General features: G+C 36.4%; 1 protein-coding gene and 1 pseudogene across 1 annotated transcript; one reads left to right on the top strand and one right to left on the bottom strand.

Moving 5' to 3' along the window:
* Window positions 1-10,677: 10,677 nt before the first annotated feature.
* Window positions 10,678-11,466, bottom strand: LOC149200585 (protein VACUOLELESS GAMETOPHYTES-like). Its single transcript, XM_089400993.1, has one exon. The coding sequence runs from the start codon at window positions 11,464-11,466 to the stop codon at window positions 10,678-10,680; it is 789 nt and encodes a 262-aa protein (XP_089257119.1).
* A 655-nt stretch (window positions 11,467-12,121) lies between these two features.
* LOC149200584 (xyloglucan endotransglucosylase protein 34-like) lies at window positions 12,122-24,215 on the top strand (annotated as a pseudogene).
* The last annotated feature ends 567 nt before the right edge of the window (window positions 24,216-24,782 follow it).

Genomic DNA, 24,782 nt, shown 5'->3' with positions numbered 1-24,782 from the left:
TGAAATGATTTATAAATCAGTGTGGGGAACCATTCTGCCATCGGAAAACCTGCAAGCAAGTACAAATACATATACATAAACTGAGATCTTTGTCAAATGATACATGAATCGTGGCATGGACGCAGCCATCCAAAGAATGATCATGTAAATCGATCCAGGTATGGGTGCAACCATCCATCAAAGAGGACCATAATGAAACCAAGGTATGGTCGCAACCATCCAGAGAATGAGAAGGATCACATATGATAACTCATGGTCTGGTTGCAGCTAACCATCTGAAAGAGACATGCATATTATCATAACCATGTCACATCACTTCGCAACTTGGACTTTTGTGATTTAAGTCCAGGGTCTTGTGCTCCAACATGACCCAATGAAAGTATAGATCCTAGCATGCGAATAGATGTGTTTACGTCGAACATGCTAGAAAGTTGCTTGATTACCAGTCAATGATGTAAATTGTTAACAAGTGCAAGAGAAACCACCAATAATGACAATGGCCCTTAAGGTACTGTTAGCACAATTCACAGAATGTGAATACAAGAACTGAAGTTGAACACCCATGAAATCACTCAATTGAAAGCTAATGATGTGAACTTGTCGTCGAGTGCAAAGAAATTGCCATTGAGGCATGCAAGCTCTAAGGTACTGGAAGGGAATCTCTCGGTCAACTTCCTGAATAATGAGTTAATGTCTACAGAAAGCGATCGTGTCGAAGGAGGGCCATAATGAATCCCACATCATCGATGTGAGACGAGAGGATGAAAAATGATTTTGGATGATATAGAGAAACAGAGGTAAGTGTAACTGTAGAAGGACAACTCTTGAACATATCAACGACACAACTGGAAATTTGTCAGATTTTGGATCCATGGGATCGGTGATCATAATGACATAACAGAGATTAAATGGAAGGAAAAAATGAATGGCCCAAACCCAGGAAGGTCTATGATGTAAAGGAGGATATCCCAACTTGACATGAAGCAAAGAGTGTCATGTTCAAGAGTGAGCTACCGACACGACTGATAGATTTCCAAATTTTTCCCCCACCATTTCTGGCAAGTACCCCAATTATTTTTTAATCGCAAGCTTGAAGGGGATAGCATATTCTTGCACTATAAGTTCATCCTTCGGATGAATCCAACCTAGTAAGTTTAATGAGCCCTAGGAAGGAGGAGCTCAAGTTTGTCATGGCAATGAATCTGATGTCGTTTAATAGTTTAACGAGTCTGACAAAGGTGTAGCTCGATATCTTTTTCATGTTTAGAGAGTTTGAAAAAGACACGTAAAAGAAAACTCCACATGGTCCCTTTTCGTACATTTGTGTCTCTCGAGCCCAAAATGGTAGAAAACAATACTTGAGAGAACCACTTGACCATTTCATTCAAGGAGTACCTTTTTCGTAAATAGTGCCTCTAAGCTCGAAAAGGGGTAAACTTATATTTGTCGCATGATGTTTTGCATCCATTAGAGAGTTCGAAACGACAAGGGCTTGGCCATATTTTCACTCTTAAAGGGTTGAAAAAGAGCTGAAAGCAGACCTCCTATTTTTATTCTCTTTTACGAGTCAAAAAGGGAAAAATACTCTGCGATCTTTTCATTTTTTATGAGTCATAAAAGAGCTTAAAGATGACTCATCCTAGAGGAACGAGTGGTATAAAGGGTAGCAACTGGTTTTGGTAATGGAGGAACTGCTTAAAACATGTAATGGTCAAGATGCTGGCTAATAAAACCACCCATTGCTGCGGTCCCTCGGGAAAGGAAAAACAACCAAGTGAAAGAAAATGATCGGCCAAAGAGATGGTGGTGATGGAGTGAAACAACCAAGGCTCATCTAGCTGAAATCAACTACTTAAAGTGGTAATCACAAGATGTAAATTGGGCATGTGTTCATTTTTACACAAGCTTGAACCATGGAGAACTCTGCTTGGATTTGATTTCATGTTTACACAAGCTTGAAACGAAAAAATATGCTTGCTATAAGTTTGCATGCCCCCAACATAATGACTCAATCGAGGTACATGCCCCACAAGCTTCATTTCAATCAACTAGGTGGATGGAATGAAGGTTCACTTTCGAGATCTAGGAAAGAATCGACTGGAATTTTACGAGATCTTAATCAAAGACTCGATATGGAAAAGGGAGTTGCTTCATTTTTTGACGAGGTTGACATAGTAAAAGAACTATCCTCGGAATCAATTTCATTTTTTAACGAGGTTGATACAAAAAAGAACTATCCTCATGGCCCTTGTTTCATTTTTCAACGAGGTTGATATAGGAACAAACTATCCTTGGAACCTTGTTTCATTTTTTAACAAGCTTGACACAAGACAAAGAACTATGCTCACCTCTTGTTTCATTTTTTAACGAGCTTGACACAAGACATGGAACTATGCTCATATCCTTCGTTTCATTTTTAATGAGGTTGACATAAGACAAAGAACTATGCTCACCTCTTGTTTCATTTTTTAACGAGCTTGACACAAGACATGGAACTATGCTCATATCCTTTGTTTCATTTTTTAATGAGGTTGACACAAGACCAGGAACTATCCTCGTACATCTTTTCATGAACCATACGAGAACATTCATCCCAAAAGGTCTTCACTAGACTGAAGAACCACGCTTTAGGAGGAATACATGTCATTTGGTACCAGAGACAGATCGGGTTCCAATGCCCCAAGTACATAATGTACAATACCATCTGTGTGATCATCAACAGATGCAGAGACGGAATGGGTAGCCACATAATTGACCTATGGTGGGGAAGGTATTGCTTGCAAACAAGAGCTGATAGGGGATGATGGTTGCAAAGTAGGGGCCTAGTGACTAATGAACGACAATTGATCAGTGGTCACTACTCGACCTTCATACGGAAAACAAACCATGCAGAAAAGTAAAGAAACAAGAGCTCCCAGGACATAAACATAGTCGCGTCCAAGGAGAAGATTGAAATCTAACGGACCTTGGACTACCATCACATCTATATAGATGGTCTTTCCTCCCAAAGTAATAGGGAACTTCGGAAGGATCCCTAAGGGTTGACTGGTTCCTCCGTTGAAAGCCAACAGATTCTTAGTGACAGGCACAAGTTGTGGGGAGTCCAAAGCTTGCCAAGTAGTAGAAGACATGATGCTAATAGACACACCTTCATCTAATATAGTGCCAGGTACTACCATATTATAGCCTTGTACTATGATCTAGAAACTCACATAAGATTGGAGGTGGAAAGCAGTCAATGGACCCCAATCAAAAGAGACGAAAAAACTACTTGGTGGGGGTATCATATGACTGCCCCCATGCTGTACAGGAATAGGAGAAGGACCCTCCTGAAAAATTGGGATGGGAGGGTCACGCTTTGATTCATGAGAATCTGAGGAGATGAGAAGAACATGAGTAGTATGATCACCACTCTCTTCCGAAACAGAGTGAGAAACTAGTGGCGAAATCAAGTCGACACTCTTTTCGACCAATGGTTGGTCAGGAATAGACACAAGAGAGTCTCGCTCAGCAAGAGCAGGACATGCAAGAGATGAATCAAAGTCAATCTCTTTACCAACTGGCAGAGGGTTAGAAGAAAGCCTCTGATAACCAACAAGAAGTTGGGGTTGATGAGCTGTAAGGTTTTCCAAAACTTTGGAAGCTTTATCCATAAGAGGACAAAGGTGAAGAAGATGATCTCCTTCACATAACCTACAGGGGAATCTAATCTTCCCTTTCTTCTTACCCTCGCTAATCGAGGATGCAGCATCGACATGATCTCCAAAGGTCGATTGGGATGGTCGGTTCAGGTTTTGAGACCATACCTCTAAGACTCTGGGAATGCCAGGACAATCTCGAAGGAGATGGTCACCCTTACACAACTTGCAAGGGAATTTGACCTTCCGCAGAGGATCAAAAGGTTTTTCAGCGGGAAGTGCATTTGGAGAAACAACTGCGGGGTTGGCCTCTCGCTTATCTAACTTCTTCTTCTTCGTCTTCTTCTTCTTCTTAGCCTCCTGGTTACTGGATTTCAAACTTTCACTAGGCAAAGTAGAACAGGAGGGTGAAGAAATGGGGGAAGAAGGTGAGGAGTCAACCTTAACATCATCGTGATGTGATTCAAATGAAGGAGATGTTTGCACAGGAGTCGGGACACTTGGGACCACCAAGGTTGAAAATAACTAGATAGGTAAACCAATGGTTAACCCAAGGAGGGACAATGTTGCCATATAAGGAGCCCCATCATTTCCAAAAGAAGGAAAAGGACCAGGATTCCCATCCGAGGGGAACCCTTGACTAATAAACTCTTGGAATGTTGCCATTGAAATCAACCCTAAAGAATCACTAAGGAAGATAACTTTAACGAGGAATATTTCATGGGCAATTAATTTTAAGACACTAAAACAAAACTTTTCCTTTTCATATTTTAAGAGCCTAGAAAAGGACGAAAGGTGACTCTAGCAATTTCGATTGGAAACAAGCTTAAAAGGACAAGCACTCGAATGATCTTTTAAGTTTAATGAGTCAAAAAGATCAAATGACTGCTTTGAATGATATAGGTGAACAAGATTACCAGACAACCATGAACTGCAGAATACCTCTCGGTGAATCGAGAAGTACGAGCAGGCAATCTCCCCAAATGTTGTGTTCAGTGTATCACATTTGCAAGGCGACCAACTCGACTTCCTAAGGATAAAAGGATTGCAACCTAGAGGGGTCTCTCATTATATACTTGATGGTATGGGGAGCACAAATCCGTACTAGCGCTGCCTAATGCTGAAGCTAACGACAGCTACTAGGTTTAAAGACGTCGAAACACATCTCTAGCCTAGACAACTAAATGTGAGCGTTAAGTTTCAATGCTTCCTTAGTTTAATTCAATAAATTTTAACGGTTGATCTTGAATTAGGTTTCAATTCAAATCCCTACCAGTGTCATCTGACAAAAGCTCCTAAATGCAGCTATATGAGAAAAGAGATCTTAGTCTCTGATGAAAGTTATCACTAATTGAGAGATAAAGAACACAAAATTAATGCAACAATCGAATAATGAAATCTTTCACTAATAAGTCTCCTAAATGCACTTAATCTTCCTATAAAAACATAAGAAGTTTCATTTCATTTCCAATGCTTATGATAATGCAAATCTAGCTTCTGAATAACACTACTAATGCAATATTTTCACTTAAGTAAACTAGAATGATGTTCTCCTTTTCATAAAATGCAAAATGAATCTTTCACATAAAGCACTTTAAATGAAAGTTTTCACAATTCTGAACAAACAAGCATCAATCAAATCTAAAGCATTATAAATGAAACTAAAAGAAACTTCTTCCCTGAATCGAACCAACCAAACACTTATTGCTTCAATCCAGAAATCAAGCAATGTAATCTATGCTTGGAAAGAGAAAAGAGACACTCAAAATAAGAGAACAAAAGAGACTCTTTTACTCATTCAATTGAAAACAAAGCATCTTAGTCACTTCTGGGAGGAAGATGGAGTCTGAGGGTCAAGACACACTGGCACTGGAATGGGAGAAATTTTGATTTGTTCGTAACTTAGAAACCAGCGCGACTGAACAGTACTACAACTAACGCCAATTGGCACGACCAACATGACTGACCAGTACTACAACTAGCGTTGATGGCTAATCGGCATGACTGCCTAACTGACAACTAGCATTGATCGAGGGATTCAAAGAAAAAATAAAAAAGAACTTCACACGAGGCCAAGCTTAACACATCTGAGGGTGGGCTAAACCAAGCAAGCACACTAAGCAAGCTAAATGAAGCTTTCTAGTCAGGGAGAAGACGATCTAAAAGGCTTACAGGGTCAAAATCATGAGAGAAAAACACACTGGCCAAGATTGGGCTCAGGCCCTAATATTCACTTACACGCATTGGTCTGACTACCTAACTAACAACAAGCGCTAGAGGCTGGTCAACGTGACTGTTCCTCAGCAATTCACACTGGTCGGCACGACTGTCAGTGGATTAAGCATGCTGGCCGAGGTAACTAAGGAAAAATAATAAAAAATAAAAAATAGGGACCAGATCTGCTACTATGAATTTTAAACTGAGGCCAGTAAGCAGGAGAAAAGAAACAAAACCAAAGGGAAACGTGAAACTAGAAAAGTTCTGACGAAATTATGAAATCCAAAACAAACAAAAAGATGGGATCTCCCCAGTGGAGTCACCAATTTGTGGTGAAGTAAAATTATAAATGAGGACATGAACGAATTCCTCTAGCCCGATAGTGGGTCTAGCCACAACAAATACATTCTATGGAATATTTCCTTAGGTTAGAATCAATCAAGATGGCCTACCTCTTGGTCGCTTATCCTGCTTGACGATGTTCTCGCTTGCTCGCTCCAGCAATCTCTCACTTCCTTCTTCAAGCTCCTGAAACAAGTAAACAAAAATAGTACACAAACATAATAATAGACAAATTGTAATTCAACCTACTTAATGAGTCAAGAAGCATCCAAACATGGATATGTAATATTACAAAACATGTAGGAAATCAATCGATAGTTGCATATATTAATATCAAAGAGAGATTACAACCATTTGTCTTGACTTCATTGTCTTTCTCTAACAAGACCAAGTTCCCACACGCTTCTGCTAACATTCCATGATGGCTTCAACTAGTAATGGCTTGCTTGTCTAATCAAAAAAGTATACTCACACTTAGCCAACACTCTAACTATGACTCTAGTTTGTGCTTGGGAAGAAGGGAGGTTTATATAGGAAATATGGATGGGAGATGGATCCTCTTCTCATGGGAGAAGGACTTATCTCTTGAGGTAGTTCCATCATTATAGGGGAAAGGACGCCAAACTATCATCCTCGACCCCATCTGGCCAAACCATTTACTAGACTTCCATTACGAAGCTTCTAGAGCTGGAAGCTTTGACTCTAATTTAAAAAACTTTCCATAAGAGGACTGGCGCAACTAAAACATAGCTCAGTCGCACCGATCAGCGCGGGGAATAGTGCTAATCTCTTCACATCGGCATGGGGAAGACAAAGGCCATTAGCGTTGGCCTTGTAAATTGGGCAAAACAGAAGTTTCAGGGGAAATGGTGCAAAAGGGAAATGATCTACTCATAAAGAGGGACATAATGGGAGTTCCTTCATGAAGCAAAAGCATGCGGGGTTCATTGTAGAGGTCCTCCAGGATCAAGGAATAGGGAGTACAGGGACAGTGACAAAATGTTGTGTAACAAGGTGGGAGAGAAAGAGGGAAAGAAAGGGATGGAGAGATAGAGGGAGTCTAGAGAGAAATGGAGAGAGATGAAGGAAGATAGCGAGGACGTGAGGGAGAGAAGGAGAGAGGAAGGGAGAGAGAGAGGAAGGTAAGCAGAAAGACACATAGAGATAAAGGTGGAGAGAGTGAGAGGGAGTGATAACAGAGATGGAGAGAGAGGTTGTGATAATGGATAGGAAGAGAGAGGGAGAGAGGAGAGCAGGAGGGAAGAGAGAGAGAAGGGGGGAAAGAGGGAGAGAAGGGGAAGAGACAGAGTGAGGGAGAGGAAGAGGGAGGGAGAGAGTTAGATATGGAGAAAGAGTGTGTATGTTTTGGGGGTGATATAGAAAGAAAAAAGAGAGATAGAGGGAGATCGAGATATAGATGAGAGGTGAAGAGAGGGAAGAAGAGAGAGATAGAGAGAGGGAGAGAGAAGATGTGTTTAAGGGGGTGAGATAGAGAGACAAATAAGGAGAGATGGAGGGAGATATAGATATAGATGGAGGGGGGAGAGAGGGAAGAAGGTTCCTTGCACTAGATGCATTGATTTCAGTGTAGATAGTGATTTATAGTCCTATTTGATTGTTTGCACTGAAGGGGATAAACTAAATTAGAGGGGAGAGGAGGAATGAAGAGATAGAGAAGGAGAGGAATGAGAGAGAGAAATAAGACTAAGAGAGAGAGACGGAGACACAAAGATGGAAGGGGAGAGAGGATGAGAGAGAGAAGGAGAGAGGGAGGGAGAAAGTGACAAGGTTGGATGGCAGAGAGGGAGAGAGAGAAAGAGAGAGAGATTAGGGGAGAGAAAGGGATAGAGAGGAAGGATAAGAGAGAGGAGGAGAGAGGGAAGGACAACGAGATGGAGTTCGCAGGGGAGAGATGGAGGGAAGAAGAAAGACATCAAGAAAGAGAAGTGGAGAGAGAGAGAGCGGGAGTTACAAGAGAGAGATATAGAGAGTGTGTGTATGTTTGGGGGTGAGATAGAGAGACAAAGAAGGAGAGATGGAAGGAGATATAGATATAGATGAAGGGGGGAGAGAGGGAAGAAGATTTCTTACACTAGATGCATTGATTTTAACATACATGGTGATTTCTAATATTATTTGATTGCTTGCACTAGATGCAGTGGTTTCAATGTAGATGTTGATTTTTAATGATATTTGATTGCTTACACTAAATGCATTGGTTTCAGTGTAAATGTTGATTTCTAATCATATTTGATTTCTTGCACTACATGCATTTTTTTTTCATAGGAAATAATTGAGGTGATCAACCCCGAAGGGGATCAAGTCTCGCGACCTACTAGCTGAGCCTAACCCCAAGGGTGTCGAGGAGAATTGACCCTGTGACCTCCCGATCGACCAGGTTCTTTAACAACGGGGATTCGACCGGTTGAGCTAACCCTTGGGGCTCTTGCACTAGATGCATTGATTTCAGTGTAAATGTGATTTCTAATCCTATTTGATTTTTCCACTAGATGAATTGATTTTAGTGTAGATGTTTCTAATTCTATTTGATTACTTGTACTAAATGCATTGATTTCAGTGTAGATGTTGATTTCTGATTATATTTGATTTCAATGCAGATATTGATTTTTTATTATATTTGATTATTTGCACTAGATGCATTGATTTTTGTGTAGATTTTGATTTCTAATCCTATTTGATTGCTTGCATTGGATGCATTGATTTCAATGGAGATGTTTTCTTCTAATCATATTTGATTTCTTGCATTAGATGCATTGAATTCAGTGTAGATGTTGATTTCTGATTTGATGTAACTAGATGTATGGTGCTACATTAATTTTAAAGTGATTGGAATAACAGTGTGATTGATTTTAGTGTAAGAACAAAAAAATTATTGACAATTGGCATTCATTTTTATGTTATAGTAATTCAACCTATTAATATTAGAGAGAAAGAGAGAAAATGTAAGATGTTTACGACAATACCTTTGAGTTAAAGATTTGAATGGTTTACAATTTCAAATGTACTTTTAATATAATAGATATGAAAATATGGAAAAACTAACAAGGGTGACAATAAGAATAGTAGAAGAAAATTTGTAATTGACTACATTCTTATTATTCACATTTTTTTCCATTCAACACTATTACATTGTCACTTTGCATTCAAAAATTTTATTTCATCATTTTGCATAATTGAATTTATTTACAATATCTATCATCTCAATAGATTGAGGTAACTCAACAAATTTAAAATTAAAACTACTCTTCAAGATATATTTAGTAATACCTGAGGGACACTATTAAGAATTAATTAGTTGTCAAAAACTCTGATACCTAAAATGAAATGAAATAGATGTGCAATATCAATCCTCCAACAAGATGTTGACAATATTGTCTCCCTTCTTCATCACCAACTAATTACTAATAGACAATTACATACACATATATAAATATATCACAAAAATTATAACATTCACAAACATTACTATCCAAATCCAAACACATAAACACACAAACCACTCAAAGCATCCAAACACAAATAGACACAAAAAAATCAAAACATCCAAACACGGATATACAAATCATTCAAGGCAAGCAACATAGACTAAATTAAAGAACATAATTATATGGTTCTCGCATGCAAAGAAAACATAATGTAAATTTCAAAGTATGAAGTTTATCTTAAACATATACATGATAATGATAATCTAAAAATATGACATTGTTGCCCTCAGCTGAAACCAGCCTAGATCTATCTAACTCCGGATCTATCATGCGTTGAGAGGGATTGAATCCCTCGAGGTGCAAACATTTCCTCAAATTCTACACTCCAAAAAGAGGAGAAATGATAATACCAACAAGCTTCCCCTTGCACCTGGCGATCTCCAAACACTCCCCTAGCTTATTGATGTAAATACCAAAAAGGTAGAGGAAAGGGGACACCCTTACTTAACCCCAATATTGCATTTAATATCTTTAGACCACCCTTTATTGATCTTAAGCTTGGCAACAACTAAGGCAAATCACAACACTATTCAACTTAAAAAAAATCATTATCTCATCCTTCTTTTCCAAAGCTTATTTATTTTTTTAATAATAAATAACTATTTATTTTTTTAATAATAAATAACAAAAAAATTCTGAAAAAATAAATGAGTAAATTGATTTCTGAAATTGCTTTTCCGGTAAATCACTACCATAACCTTCTTATCATCATCACTTCAACTACATGAAAATATTAATATTGATCTAAGCACGCACTTTTATTAATCTGAAAGGAAATATTACATAAATTGTTATTACATAATAATAATAAGTGACAACCTAAAACCTAAAATGACGAACAAAACCCTAAAATTGATGGCCATATCATGGATGCGGTCATGGAAATTCTAATCTATTGTTCATTTTGTTACCACCCTTAAAACTGATGACCAGGTGAGAGATCTGGCCATGGGAATTTGAAAATACTATTCATTTCATGAGTCATCGTCGAGAACAGAGTGGACACACTTACAACAGCATTTAATGAAGCCTTTAGCGAACCAGTTAACGAAGGACTTAACGATTACTTTTACTAAAGCTGGTCGGCAACAGCATTTAACGAAGGGCTTGACGATTCCGTTAGTTGGCAAAGGTGATTTGCTGCGGCTGACAGGTGCAACTGTGTGAATACCAAGCATGTCTTTTTTGGCGCAGCACACATCCACGTGCACGTTACACTCCACCTGCTCGCACCCATATCTCCAACTGGCGGAATCGATGTGACTATGGCAGGCAAAACAAGTGTTTGCTTTCCCCTTTAAATCACCCATCACAAGTTTCAGTCTGTGATTTGCGTGCCCACTGAAGTCAAGTATACTAGGGAGTGCCATACACAAGGGATGAAGCCTTAAGTTTTGCGTCTCAGATTGGAACACATAACCTTTTATCACATCCCAGCAGGCATTACAACGATCCCCTCGAAGCCATTTGGGACGAAATTTTAAGGTAACATGGCCGCGAAAGGGGTGTTGGAGGGCATCGGGAAAGGTGGCGCAAACCTCATGCAGAGTAAAGTCGCAGCACGATGACGATGAATCGTTAAGCTTACATTTGTAAGCAATGTTGCCCCCATATTCTTTGCATCCGCTGCATTTGTATGCCGGAAGGCCCTCCAAGCGAAACAGTTCATGGGCATGGCGGGTAGCGTTAAACAATACAGCCTGCCCTCCCTTCATCTGTTCAATATTATCTCCGGCTGTTGGTTTTGGATTCGACTCCGCCATGAAGGAGGCGCAGGCGCAGGTGCAATAAAGACGGGCAAAATTTCTGTCAAGCAAACCGCAGACGAAAATAAGAGTGAAGCCGCTGGGCCAGAATTAGCCCTGCATTGTCTTTATTAATAGGAAGTGGGAGGACGACTAAATTTCCAGGCTTCATCTGGGCTGGACTAGTAAAGAAAGATGAAAGAATAAAGAAGTAGACTTTTAAATTCAGCTACTAAAGAAATGTGATGTCGGGAAAAACTTGCGGCATCCGCATCCGAGTGGGGTGCACTTAGATTCTCATTTTAATGTGTAGTCAATTCAATCAGAATCATGGGCGGATAACGACAGCTGACTAATTTCAAGGGCGACAAATCACATTCAATTCAGCACCATTGAATATTCCGACTATACTACTTCCAAAATCTCCGCACAACTCAAGGCCAGCTAAGCACAGCTATAATCTAATATTTATATTATATATGTTTTAAATTAGAGTGAGACATCACAATCAATTATTATTTAATTCAATTAATTAATATTTTATCACACATTTCAAAACGCAATTCTCAGAAATTCTGATATCAAACATTTCAAAACGCAATTGTCAAATTTCAGAAATGGTGACGAAATCTGAATGACTGATTGCAGCCACACCCTACCATATCTTACAACCATGACATGGGTTTACGGAAGCAAGGTAAGTAAATTAAACTGCCTATTCCAATTTCCTAGATGTATAATTTCTTCAAATATAATAAATAAAAATAATAATATATATTAATTAAAAGTAATAATTATAAAAAAATTATAACATTTTAATCAATTGTGTGGAGAGAGAAAATTAATTTAAAATATATTAAAAAATTAATATATATTAATTAAAAATAATAAATATAAATAATAATTTTAGATTTTAGATTTTTGTTATTTTTAGTGTAGCAGTGTTTTGGAATAATTACATTAGTATTATAATATGTGATTAATTTTAAAGACATACTTACAATATAAATAATAATTATAAAAAATGGATTAATCTTAAAAACATATTTACTATATAAATAATAATTTAAAAAAAAATTAAAATATAATAATTAAAAATAATAATATATATTAATTAAATATAAAAAAATAATTATAAAAAATTATAAGATTTTAATTAATTTAGGATATAATGAAATTATTTAAAATTTTAGTTTATAGTTTCTACTCATCAAAATAATAATTTGTATTTTTAAGATCAATGTACTATGTCATTTTTCTTTAAACTTGTTTTTATTAAATGTGTAACAATTTTATGATTAAAAGGTGCTTATTGTTAGTTTTTGTATAAATTTATATTATAATTCTTTAGCATATTGTTTTTAGGCTATAATTTATCAATTTTCTTTTCTTTTCTTTTTTTAGAAAAATGTTATCCTAATTATTGGATTTTATTAAGTGTGTAAATGTTAATTGCGTACCTTGGAGGTTGCACAAAATAATAGAGATTTTATTACATTGTAGTAATTCTTCATAGATATTCATAATTCTTATGAATTCTTATGTTTCCCTATTATCCATGTTCACATTAAACTAGGAAAAAAGCCCAAATCTAAAGGATCAACTTAGTGCATATGGAAAACATCCTAAAAATTCCTTATTTTCTAAAAAGGGACCTCTTGTTCCATTGATATCAATGTCAAACATTGAACCAAAGCTTTTCTAAATGAAAAACAAAGATATTTAAAAAATCAAAACTATGAGTAGGCCATAGACTTATTTTTCCCTTTTTTCTTTTAAAGAAATTATTGATTTTATGTTAGAAAAGTCTTCAAGGAAAACATATTATAAAAACAACATCAAAAATGCGTGTAATTACTAAAATGAATGGTAAAAATCAAACTTATCTTTCTCAAAATGTTAGATAAATTGAAATAAGACCAAAAATGTGTGTAATTACCTAAAACAATGATAGGAATCAAAATTACCTTTCTCAAAATTTTAGGTAAATTAAAATAACAAAAAACCTCAAATGTGTGTAATTACCAAAAATAATGGTTAAAATCAAAATTATCTTTCTCAAAATTTTAGATAAACTAAAATAACCAAAAACCTAGTGAGAATCATACACCTTTTTCCTATTAACTTTTTATCTCCATTCACAATTTTAAGAGTTTTTTATTAATTAAGATGACTGCCTATATCTTTTTAGAATTTGATAAAGTAATGTCCATATACTAGATGTTAAAAGTTAATAAATTTTTTTATAAAAATTAGATGTCTTATTTTTTTTTGTGGGTTGTAAAACAATATTTACATTAATTTTATTTATTAAATTCTTTTTTTCTTGTATATAATATTTAATGATAAATTTTATAATATAACAACATAAATATATATCACATTTTAAAAACAAAATCTAAACATCAATTTTTATAACTTTTTCTCACTCACCAAATTATCTTATATTATTAGTATTATTTTATTGTATTTCACATTAATAACATAATGCAAATATATTTCTTGTTATTATAGTGAATTTATTAGTATTTCATTATTTATTATTATAGATAATGATAATAGAATATGTTTAATTTATTTTCCATCACAATAACCAATTTGAATCGTTTATAGTTTAATTTTATTTATGATATCAAAAAATTAATCAATAACATTCAGACACTTAAAAAATACATATATATAGGTTGTAAACCTTATTTTTGATAAAGTGTTATGATTTATTGATAATTTGTGAGTGATATATACAACTAGAATGATTCAATTGATGTACTATAAATTCAAATCCTAGGGTCAATATAGTGAGCTAAATATAGAATATAAAAAAATTCTACCATTTTCTTGTCTCTCGCTTTTGGTTAGTTATTAACATGGAAAACTCATTTTTCAATATTCAACTCATTATATTGATTATATGATCTAAACTTATAATGCATTAATTGGAGCATTCTACCTCTAGATTTCACTAACAAAACAATCATAAGTGGAACATAGTAAAAACTCATCAAAGATAAGATTTAAAGTTCATATTGTATGTGGTCTCAGAATTTTTGATTATCTAGGAATTCAAAGTCTAACATACACCACCCCTCTCCTCACCCACAATGACAAGCCTAAATAATTGTACCAATAAATTTTTGTCATCTTCAATCTAGAATTGTTGAATTAAGCTTCAATGAACATCTCCTTGAAAAAACACCAATATTTGGATGTTTAGAAGTGAGAAAGTAATTAGGAAAATAATCCACTATGAATGAATAAATTCTTGAAGATATAATCGGGAGGTAAAGAAACTATATTAAGTCTCATCACCTAGCCAAGAGAGAGGTAAAAACATAGAAAAAAAGAAGAAATGATTAAAAAAAAAAGGATTACCCATAAATTACTCAATATGCTTTTGGGCATGACTTGGATCCAATTCCATATGTTTTGTAAAGTAAAAAAATGGTACTCACCAAACCACACCTCATGTGGGATGTAATTATTCAAAAAAACCTCTCCTACACCTTTAAGGCTGGAGTAAATTAATGTAGTGAAGATGTAATAAATTGATGTAGTGAATATGGTTAGAGATAAACCCAAAACCACTATATTATTCAAGTGAAGATAGTGGTAAAATAGAAACCACAGCATTAATCAAATCAAATTGGTTATGTAGGTTTTAACCCCGTACAGAAATTACCTGCATACGAATTCTAAAACACATAAAATAAACAATGTGAGAGCATAACACATAAAACACATGTACACAGAGATTTTCCCCTGGATCCCAAAACTGGGACTACCAGCTTGATTTTCCATTATGTTCCTTTCAATGTTACAATACATATTTATACATGCCGAAGCATCCAATACCATGGACCAAAACCATCGCTTCTAAAACCATGGACCGAAAACCATCGCGTCCAAAACACATGTGAGAAAATCATGCACAAAACCATAGGTGGGTCCGCCCAACCTAACATAGGGTTCAAAACCAAAATTTTCCAGGGCGCTGCCCCAGACCCCATAAAGTGGGGTTACGGGTACCCCTTAAACCCCCTGTGACCTGCCCCCCTCTAACCCCTAGTTAACTACGTGGGCTAGTCGTGGAAAGAATATAACACATTCCAACATTCTCCCACTTGTTGTTTTCTTTCCACAAGGGGCCACAAGAGAGCTTGGTCATTTTTCCAGCCTTGAAACGCCCATTGTTTCTCTACACCAAGAGAACTTCTCAGAGCTCATAGATTTTGTCAATGCATCTACTATATTCTTCAAAGTGTCCACCTTTACCAACACCACCTTTTTGTCTTCTATCATATCCCTCACAAAGTGATACTGAACATCAATGTGCTTTGTCTTTGAATGATATGCGGGGCTCTTTGCTAAGAAAATTGCACTTTGGTTGTCACAGCCTATCCTTATAGCTTCCTGTACTAACCCCATACTTGAACACAATCTCTGCAACCAAACTGCTTCCTTGCTTGCATGAGTGGTTGCCATGTATTATGCTTCTGTAGTTGATAGTTCCACTATAGATTGTTTCTTACTCATCCAACTAACTGCACCTCCAAATAGGTTAAACACATAACCACTTGTAGATCTTCTTTAATCCAGATCTCCAGCCCAGTCTGCATCAACAAAGCCACGAATATCCAACATTATGTCCAACCTTGGTATTCCTTGGTAGCACAAACCATAATCACTAGTGCCACGCAAATACTTGAAAACCCGCTTCACTGTTGTCCAATGCTCCTTTCCTGGTTTTGACATAAACCTGCTCAATACTCCCACTGCATGTGCAATGTCTGGTCTATTATAGACCATTGCATACATCAAGCTACCAACTACACTTGCATATGGAACACGGGACATGTCGTCTTCCTCTTCTTATGTCTTGGGACACTGTTCAACAGATAACCTCACACCTACAAGAATAGGAACCTTCACCGGTTTACTATCCTGCATATTAAACCTCTGCAGTATTGTCTCGACATACTTCCTCTGGTTTAACCAGAGCTTCCTCTTTTCCCGATCTCTTTTAATTTTGATGCCCAAAATATAGTTTGCATCACCAAGATCTTTCATGTCAAATTTGGAGGACAATTGGGTCTTCAAATTTTGGATAATTTCTTTGTCATTTCCAACCAGCAACATATCATCCACATACAAGACCAGATAAATAACAAGGTCACCAATTAATTTAAAATACACATAGTGATCTGCTTTGTTTCTGGTGAAGCCAAGTCCTCGTATAAATGTATCAAATTTCTGATACCACATCCTTGGTGACTATTTTAACCCATACAGAGACTTTTTTAACTTGCATACCAGTTCTTTCTTACCCTTCACCGCAAAGCCTTCAGGTTGCTTCATGTAGATTTCCTCTTCTAGATCCCCATGAAGAAATGTTGTCTTCACATCCATCTGTTCTACCTCAAAATCAAAAGCAACAACAACAGATAAAAGTAATCTAATAGAAGTTACCTTGGCAACAGGAGAAAAAATTTCACCAAAATCAATTCCCGACACCTGGGAATAACCTTTTGCTACCAACTGAGCTTTGTATTTCTCCACTTTTCCTTCTGCATTTGTCTTCTTTTTTAACACCCATTTGCTGCCAATGGGTTTCCTTCCAACCGACAACTCCACTAGATCCCAAGCCTCATTTTTGTGCAAAGATGCCATTTCATTAACCATGGCCTCTTTTCAGAGTTTTCCATCCTTTGAATCCACTGCTTCCTTCACAGTTCTGGGATCATCGTTAGTAATAGATAAAGCAAAATTTGAATAGAAAGCAGATGGACTATGCCTTTCTGACTCCCTTCTTTCTCAAACTGATCTTCTCATAGCCAGAGTTTATGGCTCTTCATCTTCTGATTCCTCCTCTGCTGTAGAGTCTGATTCTTCTTCCTTTAGCTCAAACTCTATCTTCTCAGGTTCCTTTGGTTGGACTTCATGTTTAATAACATCTTTCACCTCTCTGAACACCACATCTTAGCTGTACACAACCTTCATTGTTACTGGGTTCCAAAGCTTATAACCCTTTAAACCATCCTTATACCTAATAAAGATGCACTTTTTCAGATTTACTATCCAACTTGGTTCATTTCTCCTTTGGAACATGTACATATGCATCACATCCAAATACCCTCAAATGTGAAAGAGAGGGTTTCTTACCAGTCCATACCTCTTGTGGAGTTTTATCCTCCAACGCTGATGAAGGTGATCTATTGACTAGGTAACATGCAGTATCCACCGCCTCTACACAGAATTCCGATCCTAACCTGGCACCACTGAGCATGCTTCTTGCCCTTTCCATTAACATCTTGTTCATTCTTTCTGCAACTCCATTTTGCTGAGGTGTATATGGAGTAGTCTTCTGTCGTGCTATACCACACCTCTTACAAAATTCTTCAAATTCCTTACTGCAAAATTCTCTACTATTATCTGTCCTCAGCACCTTTATTTTCTTCTCTGTCTGATTTCCCACGAGAGCCTTAAATTCTTTAAACCTGTCAAAGGCTTCAGATTTCTTCTTAAGGAAATATATCCATGTATTCCTTGAGAATTCATCTATAAATGATACATAGTACACAGATTTACCCAATGATGGAACCTTCACAGGTCCAAACACATCATTGTGCATAAGCTCTAATATCTGTTTCGCCCTCTTAGCACCAGAGGGGAAACTCACCCGATTTTGCTCCCCATATACACAATTTTCACAAAAATCAAAGTCCGGAGAGCTATTACTCATACCTTCTACCATACCTTTACCATGAAGTATTCGAATGCCCTTCTCTCCAATATGTCCAAGCCTTTAATGCCACAACATAGTCTTCTCTCCAAAGACCACTAGATTTTCTACTCCACTTTCAGGAACCACAAAACTGTTGTACCCATCAATAATAGTGCTACCTTGCAGCTTGTATAGAGTTCCAATTCAAACTCCCCGCATCAATACCAGTGCTCCCCGAACCATTTTGTAGGTATCCTTCTCGAACACTATTTTTACACCTACATCATCCAGCTTGCTTACAGAAACCAGATTTCTGGCCAATGCAGGAATATGCATAACACCTGGAAGTGTTCTAAAGCTTCCACCTTGTAAATTCAACTTTACTTTTCTGCGACCAATGATTCTAGCCTTCCTATCATCCCCTAAGAAGACATCACCACCATCGTATTTCTCATACTCGCAGAACCACTCTCTATGGGGAGTGAAGTGAAAGGATGCACCTGAGTCAATCAACCATGCCTCATGATCTACATGTGTACTTGAAGAAGCCAAGTACACATCCCCACCTTCATCTGAGGTGGTTTTTGCCTCTTCAGAAGGAGCATCGTCAAATCCCTTTCCTTTATCAGGAGCTTTAGATTTACAGTCCCTTTTGAATTGCCCTTCCTTTCCGCATTTCCAACACACCACCTTTACAGGTTTTCCTGGAGATTTAGATCTCCCTCTAGATTTAGATCTCCCACTCGATGACTTATTTTTGTTTCTGTTCTGGGACTGTCCTCATATAGACAAGGCATCACCATTCTGGCTCTCCACATTTTTCCGTCTCTTCTCCTCTATCAACAAGGCTGAGACTATTTCATCAAACTGCAAGGTAGTTGCATTGCTACCTATTGCAATAACCAGACTATCCCACGAATTTGGTAGAGAACACAACAAACTAAAGCACCTATCTTCATCTGAAATTTTAATATCAATAGATGCTAACTGACTTACCACAGTATTAAATGCGTTTAGATGCTCTGTCATTGAGTCTCCATCTTTCATCCTCATGTTATACAGCTTTTTCTGCAAGAACAATTTATTCACCAGAGACTTAGATTGGTACAAAGTCCCTAACTTATCCCACAAAGCCTTCATTGTAGCTTCCCCTGATACATTCAACAATACTGAATCTAAGACACACAATCATATTGTGCTCTTTGCCTTATGATCCAACTTTTTCCATTCTTCATCAGACACTCCCGTTGGTTTAGTGCCCAGATCTACCGCGATCCACTAATCTTTATCCACCAATAGATCCTCTATCTTGAGTTTCCATAACTCAAAACTTTGACCATTAAATTTCTCAATCTCTTTCTTTCCACTGCTCGCCATCTTCTTTACCACCAGAATCGATCTCACAGATCTCCCACTAAACAGGGTCTACCACAGACCTGAGCAAAACCCCTCAGCAACAAAGGTGTCCCCATGAAGCCAAAACAGCTCCGATACCAAATGTAGGTTTTAACCGAGTACAGAAATTACCTGCATACGAATTCTAAAACACATAAAATAAACAATGCGAGAGCATAACACATAAAACGCATATACACAGAGATTTTCCCCTGGATCCCAAAACTGGTACTACCAGCTTGATTTTTCATTATGTTCCTTCCAATGATACAATACATATTTATACATGCCGAAGCATCCAATACCATGGACTGAAAACCATCGCACCCAAAACCATGGACCGAAGACCATCACGTCCAAAAAACATGTGTGAAAATCATGCACAAAACCATAGTTGGGTCTGCCCAACCTAACGTAGGGTCCAAAACCAAAATTTTCTGAGGCGCTGCCCCGAACCCAATAAAGTGGGGTTACAGGTACCCCTCAAACCCCCTGTGACCTCCCCCCCTCTAACCCCCAGTTAACTACGTGGGCTAGTCATGGAAAGAATATAACACAACCTAATAGGTTAGTGGTCATTTAAAACTATAACAGCTTTAGTTAAAACACCATGTAAAAAAAATATAATACCACGGTTGATGGGGCATGTATTCCAAACTGAATGTTGGGTAGGACATCATCCTATGGGTGTTCATTTTGGTTTATTATGGATAAATAAATTGGAAAATGCAATGGCAAAGACATTAAAAGGAAAAAAGGCATTTTGGCACATTTATTTATGAAAATAAAGGAAATTAGGAGAAAAGGAAGGTGAAAGGTCACAGGTTCTTAGTGATTCTCAAATAATTATGAGATGCCTATGTTTTCTTTTGTTGTTTACACTTGTAGATTACATGTTTATGATATGTTTGACATAATGTCTGTCATGGCTAGTAGGGGTCTGGTTAAGGGCTTATTTAACTAATTTATTTTACATCATTGTTTCCCTATTATTTTACTTCTCTTAAGATGTCATTCCATTCTGAGCAATGACCTAGGCTATAGGCCTGAAAAATCAGCTCAAATCCCGGGGACGCTGGCACAAAACTGGAGAAATTGGTCCCTGGACATTGGCATCTAGGCCTATGAGAGTGTCCAGAGGTCCCTAGAAACTAGCATGCCCATAGAATGAGAGTGTCCAGAGTTCAAGTGATCAAAAAATTCAATGGGACCCAGGAGAAAGCTACCTGAAGTGTTAGCATGGTTCTTAGGGGTCCTGTAGCTGAGGTGGAAGGTCTGTATGTTGTGTTTCCATCGATTCCACTTCCTTAACGTGACTTAGGAGGTTGAGTCCAATCATAGTAGCCTCTTGTCGCATGTTTAACCTAGTTGGATGCTTACTTGGGTAGATATGGGAAGAGGGTGTTACAAAAACCACACATTGTTCAATTCAAAATAGTTAATAGTAAGCTATAAATTGCAAATATCAAAGGAATATGGTTAGCGGTCAACCAAAAACCACCAAATGAAGTGAAGATGGTTCATGGTCAACTAACAAAACTACCATAAAAAAAATTCAAATCTCTGGGTTGGATCCCTTCAACAAAGTTCTCACCTTGCACTTTCCAAGGGGAAACATAAGATAATAAGACTTCAAGATTCAAAGATCTAGCAAAACCAAAATCTAAGAAACATTTGAGAATTCCAGCATAGCAACTGGTATCCTCAAAATCAATCAAATAACTATTGGGATGATAATAAAAAATATTGGGAATGTTCTAACCAGGTAGTTGTTCACTTATACACCTGCAGTTATTGGCAATTTTTCAAGAATATCTTCAGAAAATCTTAGTTCATTAGTTTTATATTGAAGATGACAAAAGTTATTATTACAAACATTCAAACTTGTAATTGAGAGATGAAATATTAGATTATGAGTTTATAAATAATCAAAAAGTTTTATACTACATATATATGAGTTGTAAACTTTATCTTTGTTAAGAATTTGTAATCATCGATTAATAAGTTGTCAATGAATTCTAAATCTAAAATTACTCAATTATTGTATTATAAATTTAGAACCCAAAATCAATACAAAATGTTGAATATGATATAGTTCCTTTTTCAGTAATCCCTTATTGTGTCTCACTTATTCTTAGTTATTGACAATTATTAACAATCAATTAACTTTATTATATTTTTAAAATTCTATAATATATGTATGAGTGTGTCAATCTACATTAACATTTTAATGTTTTCGAAGATTTTAATACATATGTAACATCATTTTAGATAACTTTATAGTATATTTTATATTAAATAAATGTAAATGTAATTACATTTCTTTTTAATTTTTTGAATATATATATATATATATATATTCTTTTAAATCTAAATTTTACATGTTATTGTTTTTAATAAATAATCTTTAACAAATACAAAAGAACTTCTTTTTATTATTTATAATATAAAACTTTTAATATAAATTATATATTGTTTTATTAATTATATTATATAAAATTTTCATTAATAATATTTATTTAACGTAATTCAAAAATACAATTATTCCAATTGTTTAGCCTATATGCGGAATTGGGTAAGAAAATCACTATTATTTTCATACATTACTCACAAGAAGTGTCTGGCTAAGGAATTGTTAAAAGTGGTCACAATTCGGGCAAAAAAAATTCAAGAAACCTTGTTGTAGCAATGTTTGAATCATGTTTTTGATAGTGAAAATGGATTTAGCACCATCAAAAATCTATGAGACACCCAAAATATTGAAATTTATCACTCCCAAAATCTTGAAATTTAATAGCTGTAACCTAGATTTACAAAAATCCCTGTTGGATTTTATCAAATTCTCAGTAGAATTTCCACAATTTTCAGGGCAAAAAAAACAATCTAATTAAATGGCGAGCCTTATTTCCACCCCTATAGGTTATTTAATGAGCACTAAGTACCTGTGACAAGACATTCGTGCATCCGAAGGCATGCTACATATGCATGAATGCCATACATATCCATGGACATTCCGGCAACTCGATCACTCTACCTCTGGCAAGCTCCAGTATTCAATGTAATTAATGCAGATATTGGACAATCTGACATCTAGACCAACGTGGATTAGACATTCACTTCATGTATTCAATGCACCATCTACCTCAGAGAATTTCAAATTCAACATTCCCGCTCGATATTTAAATTAGAAAAACTAAATTTATATCACTGCTCAGCGAATTGTTTTCACAGCTTTGGCATTCAATGGGAAGATACTTAGGATCCTCGTTAGGAAATAAGGCTCGCCTTCCTTTGCACAGCTTCATTTTCGGGTGCCAGTAAGGTTGTTGGGAGCCATGAAGAGGACATAGTTTCTTGTTTTGTTTCTCATTTTGTTACTCCATTCTACTGCCATGGCTACCACTCCCAAGAAGGCAGTGAGTGTGTCCTTTCACAACAATTATGTCGCCAACTAGGGCTCAGATCACATCAAACAATTCCATGGCGGTCGAAAGACCGAGCTTCTCAACAAACAATATGGTAAGCTATTATACATTGGATTTCTTTCTGCATATTTTTGTGCTGTTTTATCCTTTTATGAGCTGTGGGAATAACAATGTTGGATGAAATATGGGTCGGTAGGTGCAGGGTTTGAGTCTAAGGGGACATATTTATTTGGGCATTTTAGTATGCAGATAAAGCTGGTTCCCGATGATTTTGCTGGCACTGTCACTGCCTTTTATGTAAGTATTTATAATAATATTAGGGGTTTTTGGGGGTCTAAGTTTGCTTCTGCCTGTTTATGTATCTATATTTCTTTTGGTGCGGGCAGCTTTCTTCTCAGACTGTAGAGCACAATGAGATAGACTTTGAATTCTTGGGGAACAAGTCCGAGGAACCCTACATTCTTCAGACCAACGTATTTACAGGCAGGAAGGATGAGAGAGAACATCAAATATATCTCTGGTTCGACCCCACCAAGGATTACCATTCCTATGCTGTGCTCTGGAACATGTACCAAATTGTGTAAGCCCCCATTCCCGAGCCCATTATTTATTATCGAACCAGGGCCAAATGAAAATGTAGCATGTAATTTTACAATGAACCTATTTTAGTTTAATATGGTTTGGTGTGATATTTTTTTTTGGGGCGCTGATTTTTGGTAGATGAGGTACCAATCTGGGTGTTCAAGAATAGCAAGGATCTGGGCGTGAGGTACCCATTTAACCAGCTGATGAAGATCTATTCGAGCTTGTGGAATGCTAACGACTGGGCCACCCAAGGGGGTCTGGAGAAAACCAACTGGGCCAAGGCGTCGTTCATCGCCTCCTACGGGGAATTCCACATCGATGCCTGTGAGGATTCTACTCTGCAATCAGTGTGCGCCACATAGGGGTGGCGGTGGTGGGATCAGGAGGAGTTCAGAGACCTGGATGGGCGGCAATGGCGATACTTGAAATGGGTGAGGAAGCACTACACCATCTATAATTACTGCACTGACACGCCCAGAAACAAGAAAATGCCTCTGGAATGTGTTCGCGATCGCGATAATATGTAGTTCAGTTATCATTATTTGATGCTACCCATGGCTGAATAATCCGAGGTCGGATTATTAGTCTGGGGAGGCCCAAATGTTATGTTGCAGTGAGCTTTTGGGTAAATCATTTCTCTGAAAATTTCAGTTTCCAAATTGATTTTCATGTCTGGTTGTTGTCGAATGTATTTATTGTTTTTCTCAATGTATTTCTTAAAGGCATTTTAAATCCTTTTCAAAGGATTCGAAGCGCATTATAGTAATTGGAAGTTTGATGTTGGGCTTTATTTCATATTATTCCAACGAATGATTAATTACCAATTAATCATTCACCAGAATTATCGTGGAATTATTCAATCATCATTCACCAAAATAAGAAGTGATTTGATAAAAACAATCTTTAACAAAATTATCAATATAAATATTTTTTATAAAATGAAAATGATTTAAAAAAAACTTTCTAGAGATTTCCTATAGCAAATATCAAAATATAAAAATATATATAATTTTTTTAAGAATATTAAAAAATTATTCTTTATCGAAATATATGATGGGTTTTAATTTTTTTAAACAATATCAAAATAAAATATATATATATTTATATATTTTAAGAAAATCTAAAATATTAATGTAATCTTCCTTATCTTTATCAAAATAAATGATGGGTTTTAAGACCCACTAATATACCCTTTTTTCATATATTTT

The sequence above is a fragment of the Pinus tabuliformis genome, chromosome 2_1 (genome assembly GCF_031772625.1).
Source record: "Pinus tabuliformis cultivar Carrire ecotype Pingquan chromosome 2_1, CPIR1, whole genome shotgun sequence".
NCBI lineage: Eukaryota > Viridiplantae > Streptophyta > Pinopsida > Pinales > Pinaceae > Pinus > Pinus tabuliformis.
This window is presented reverse-complemented; position numbering and strand designations above follow the sequence as displayed.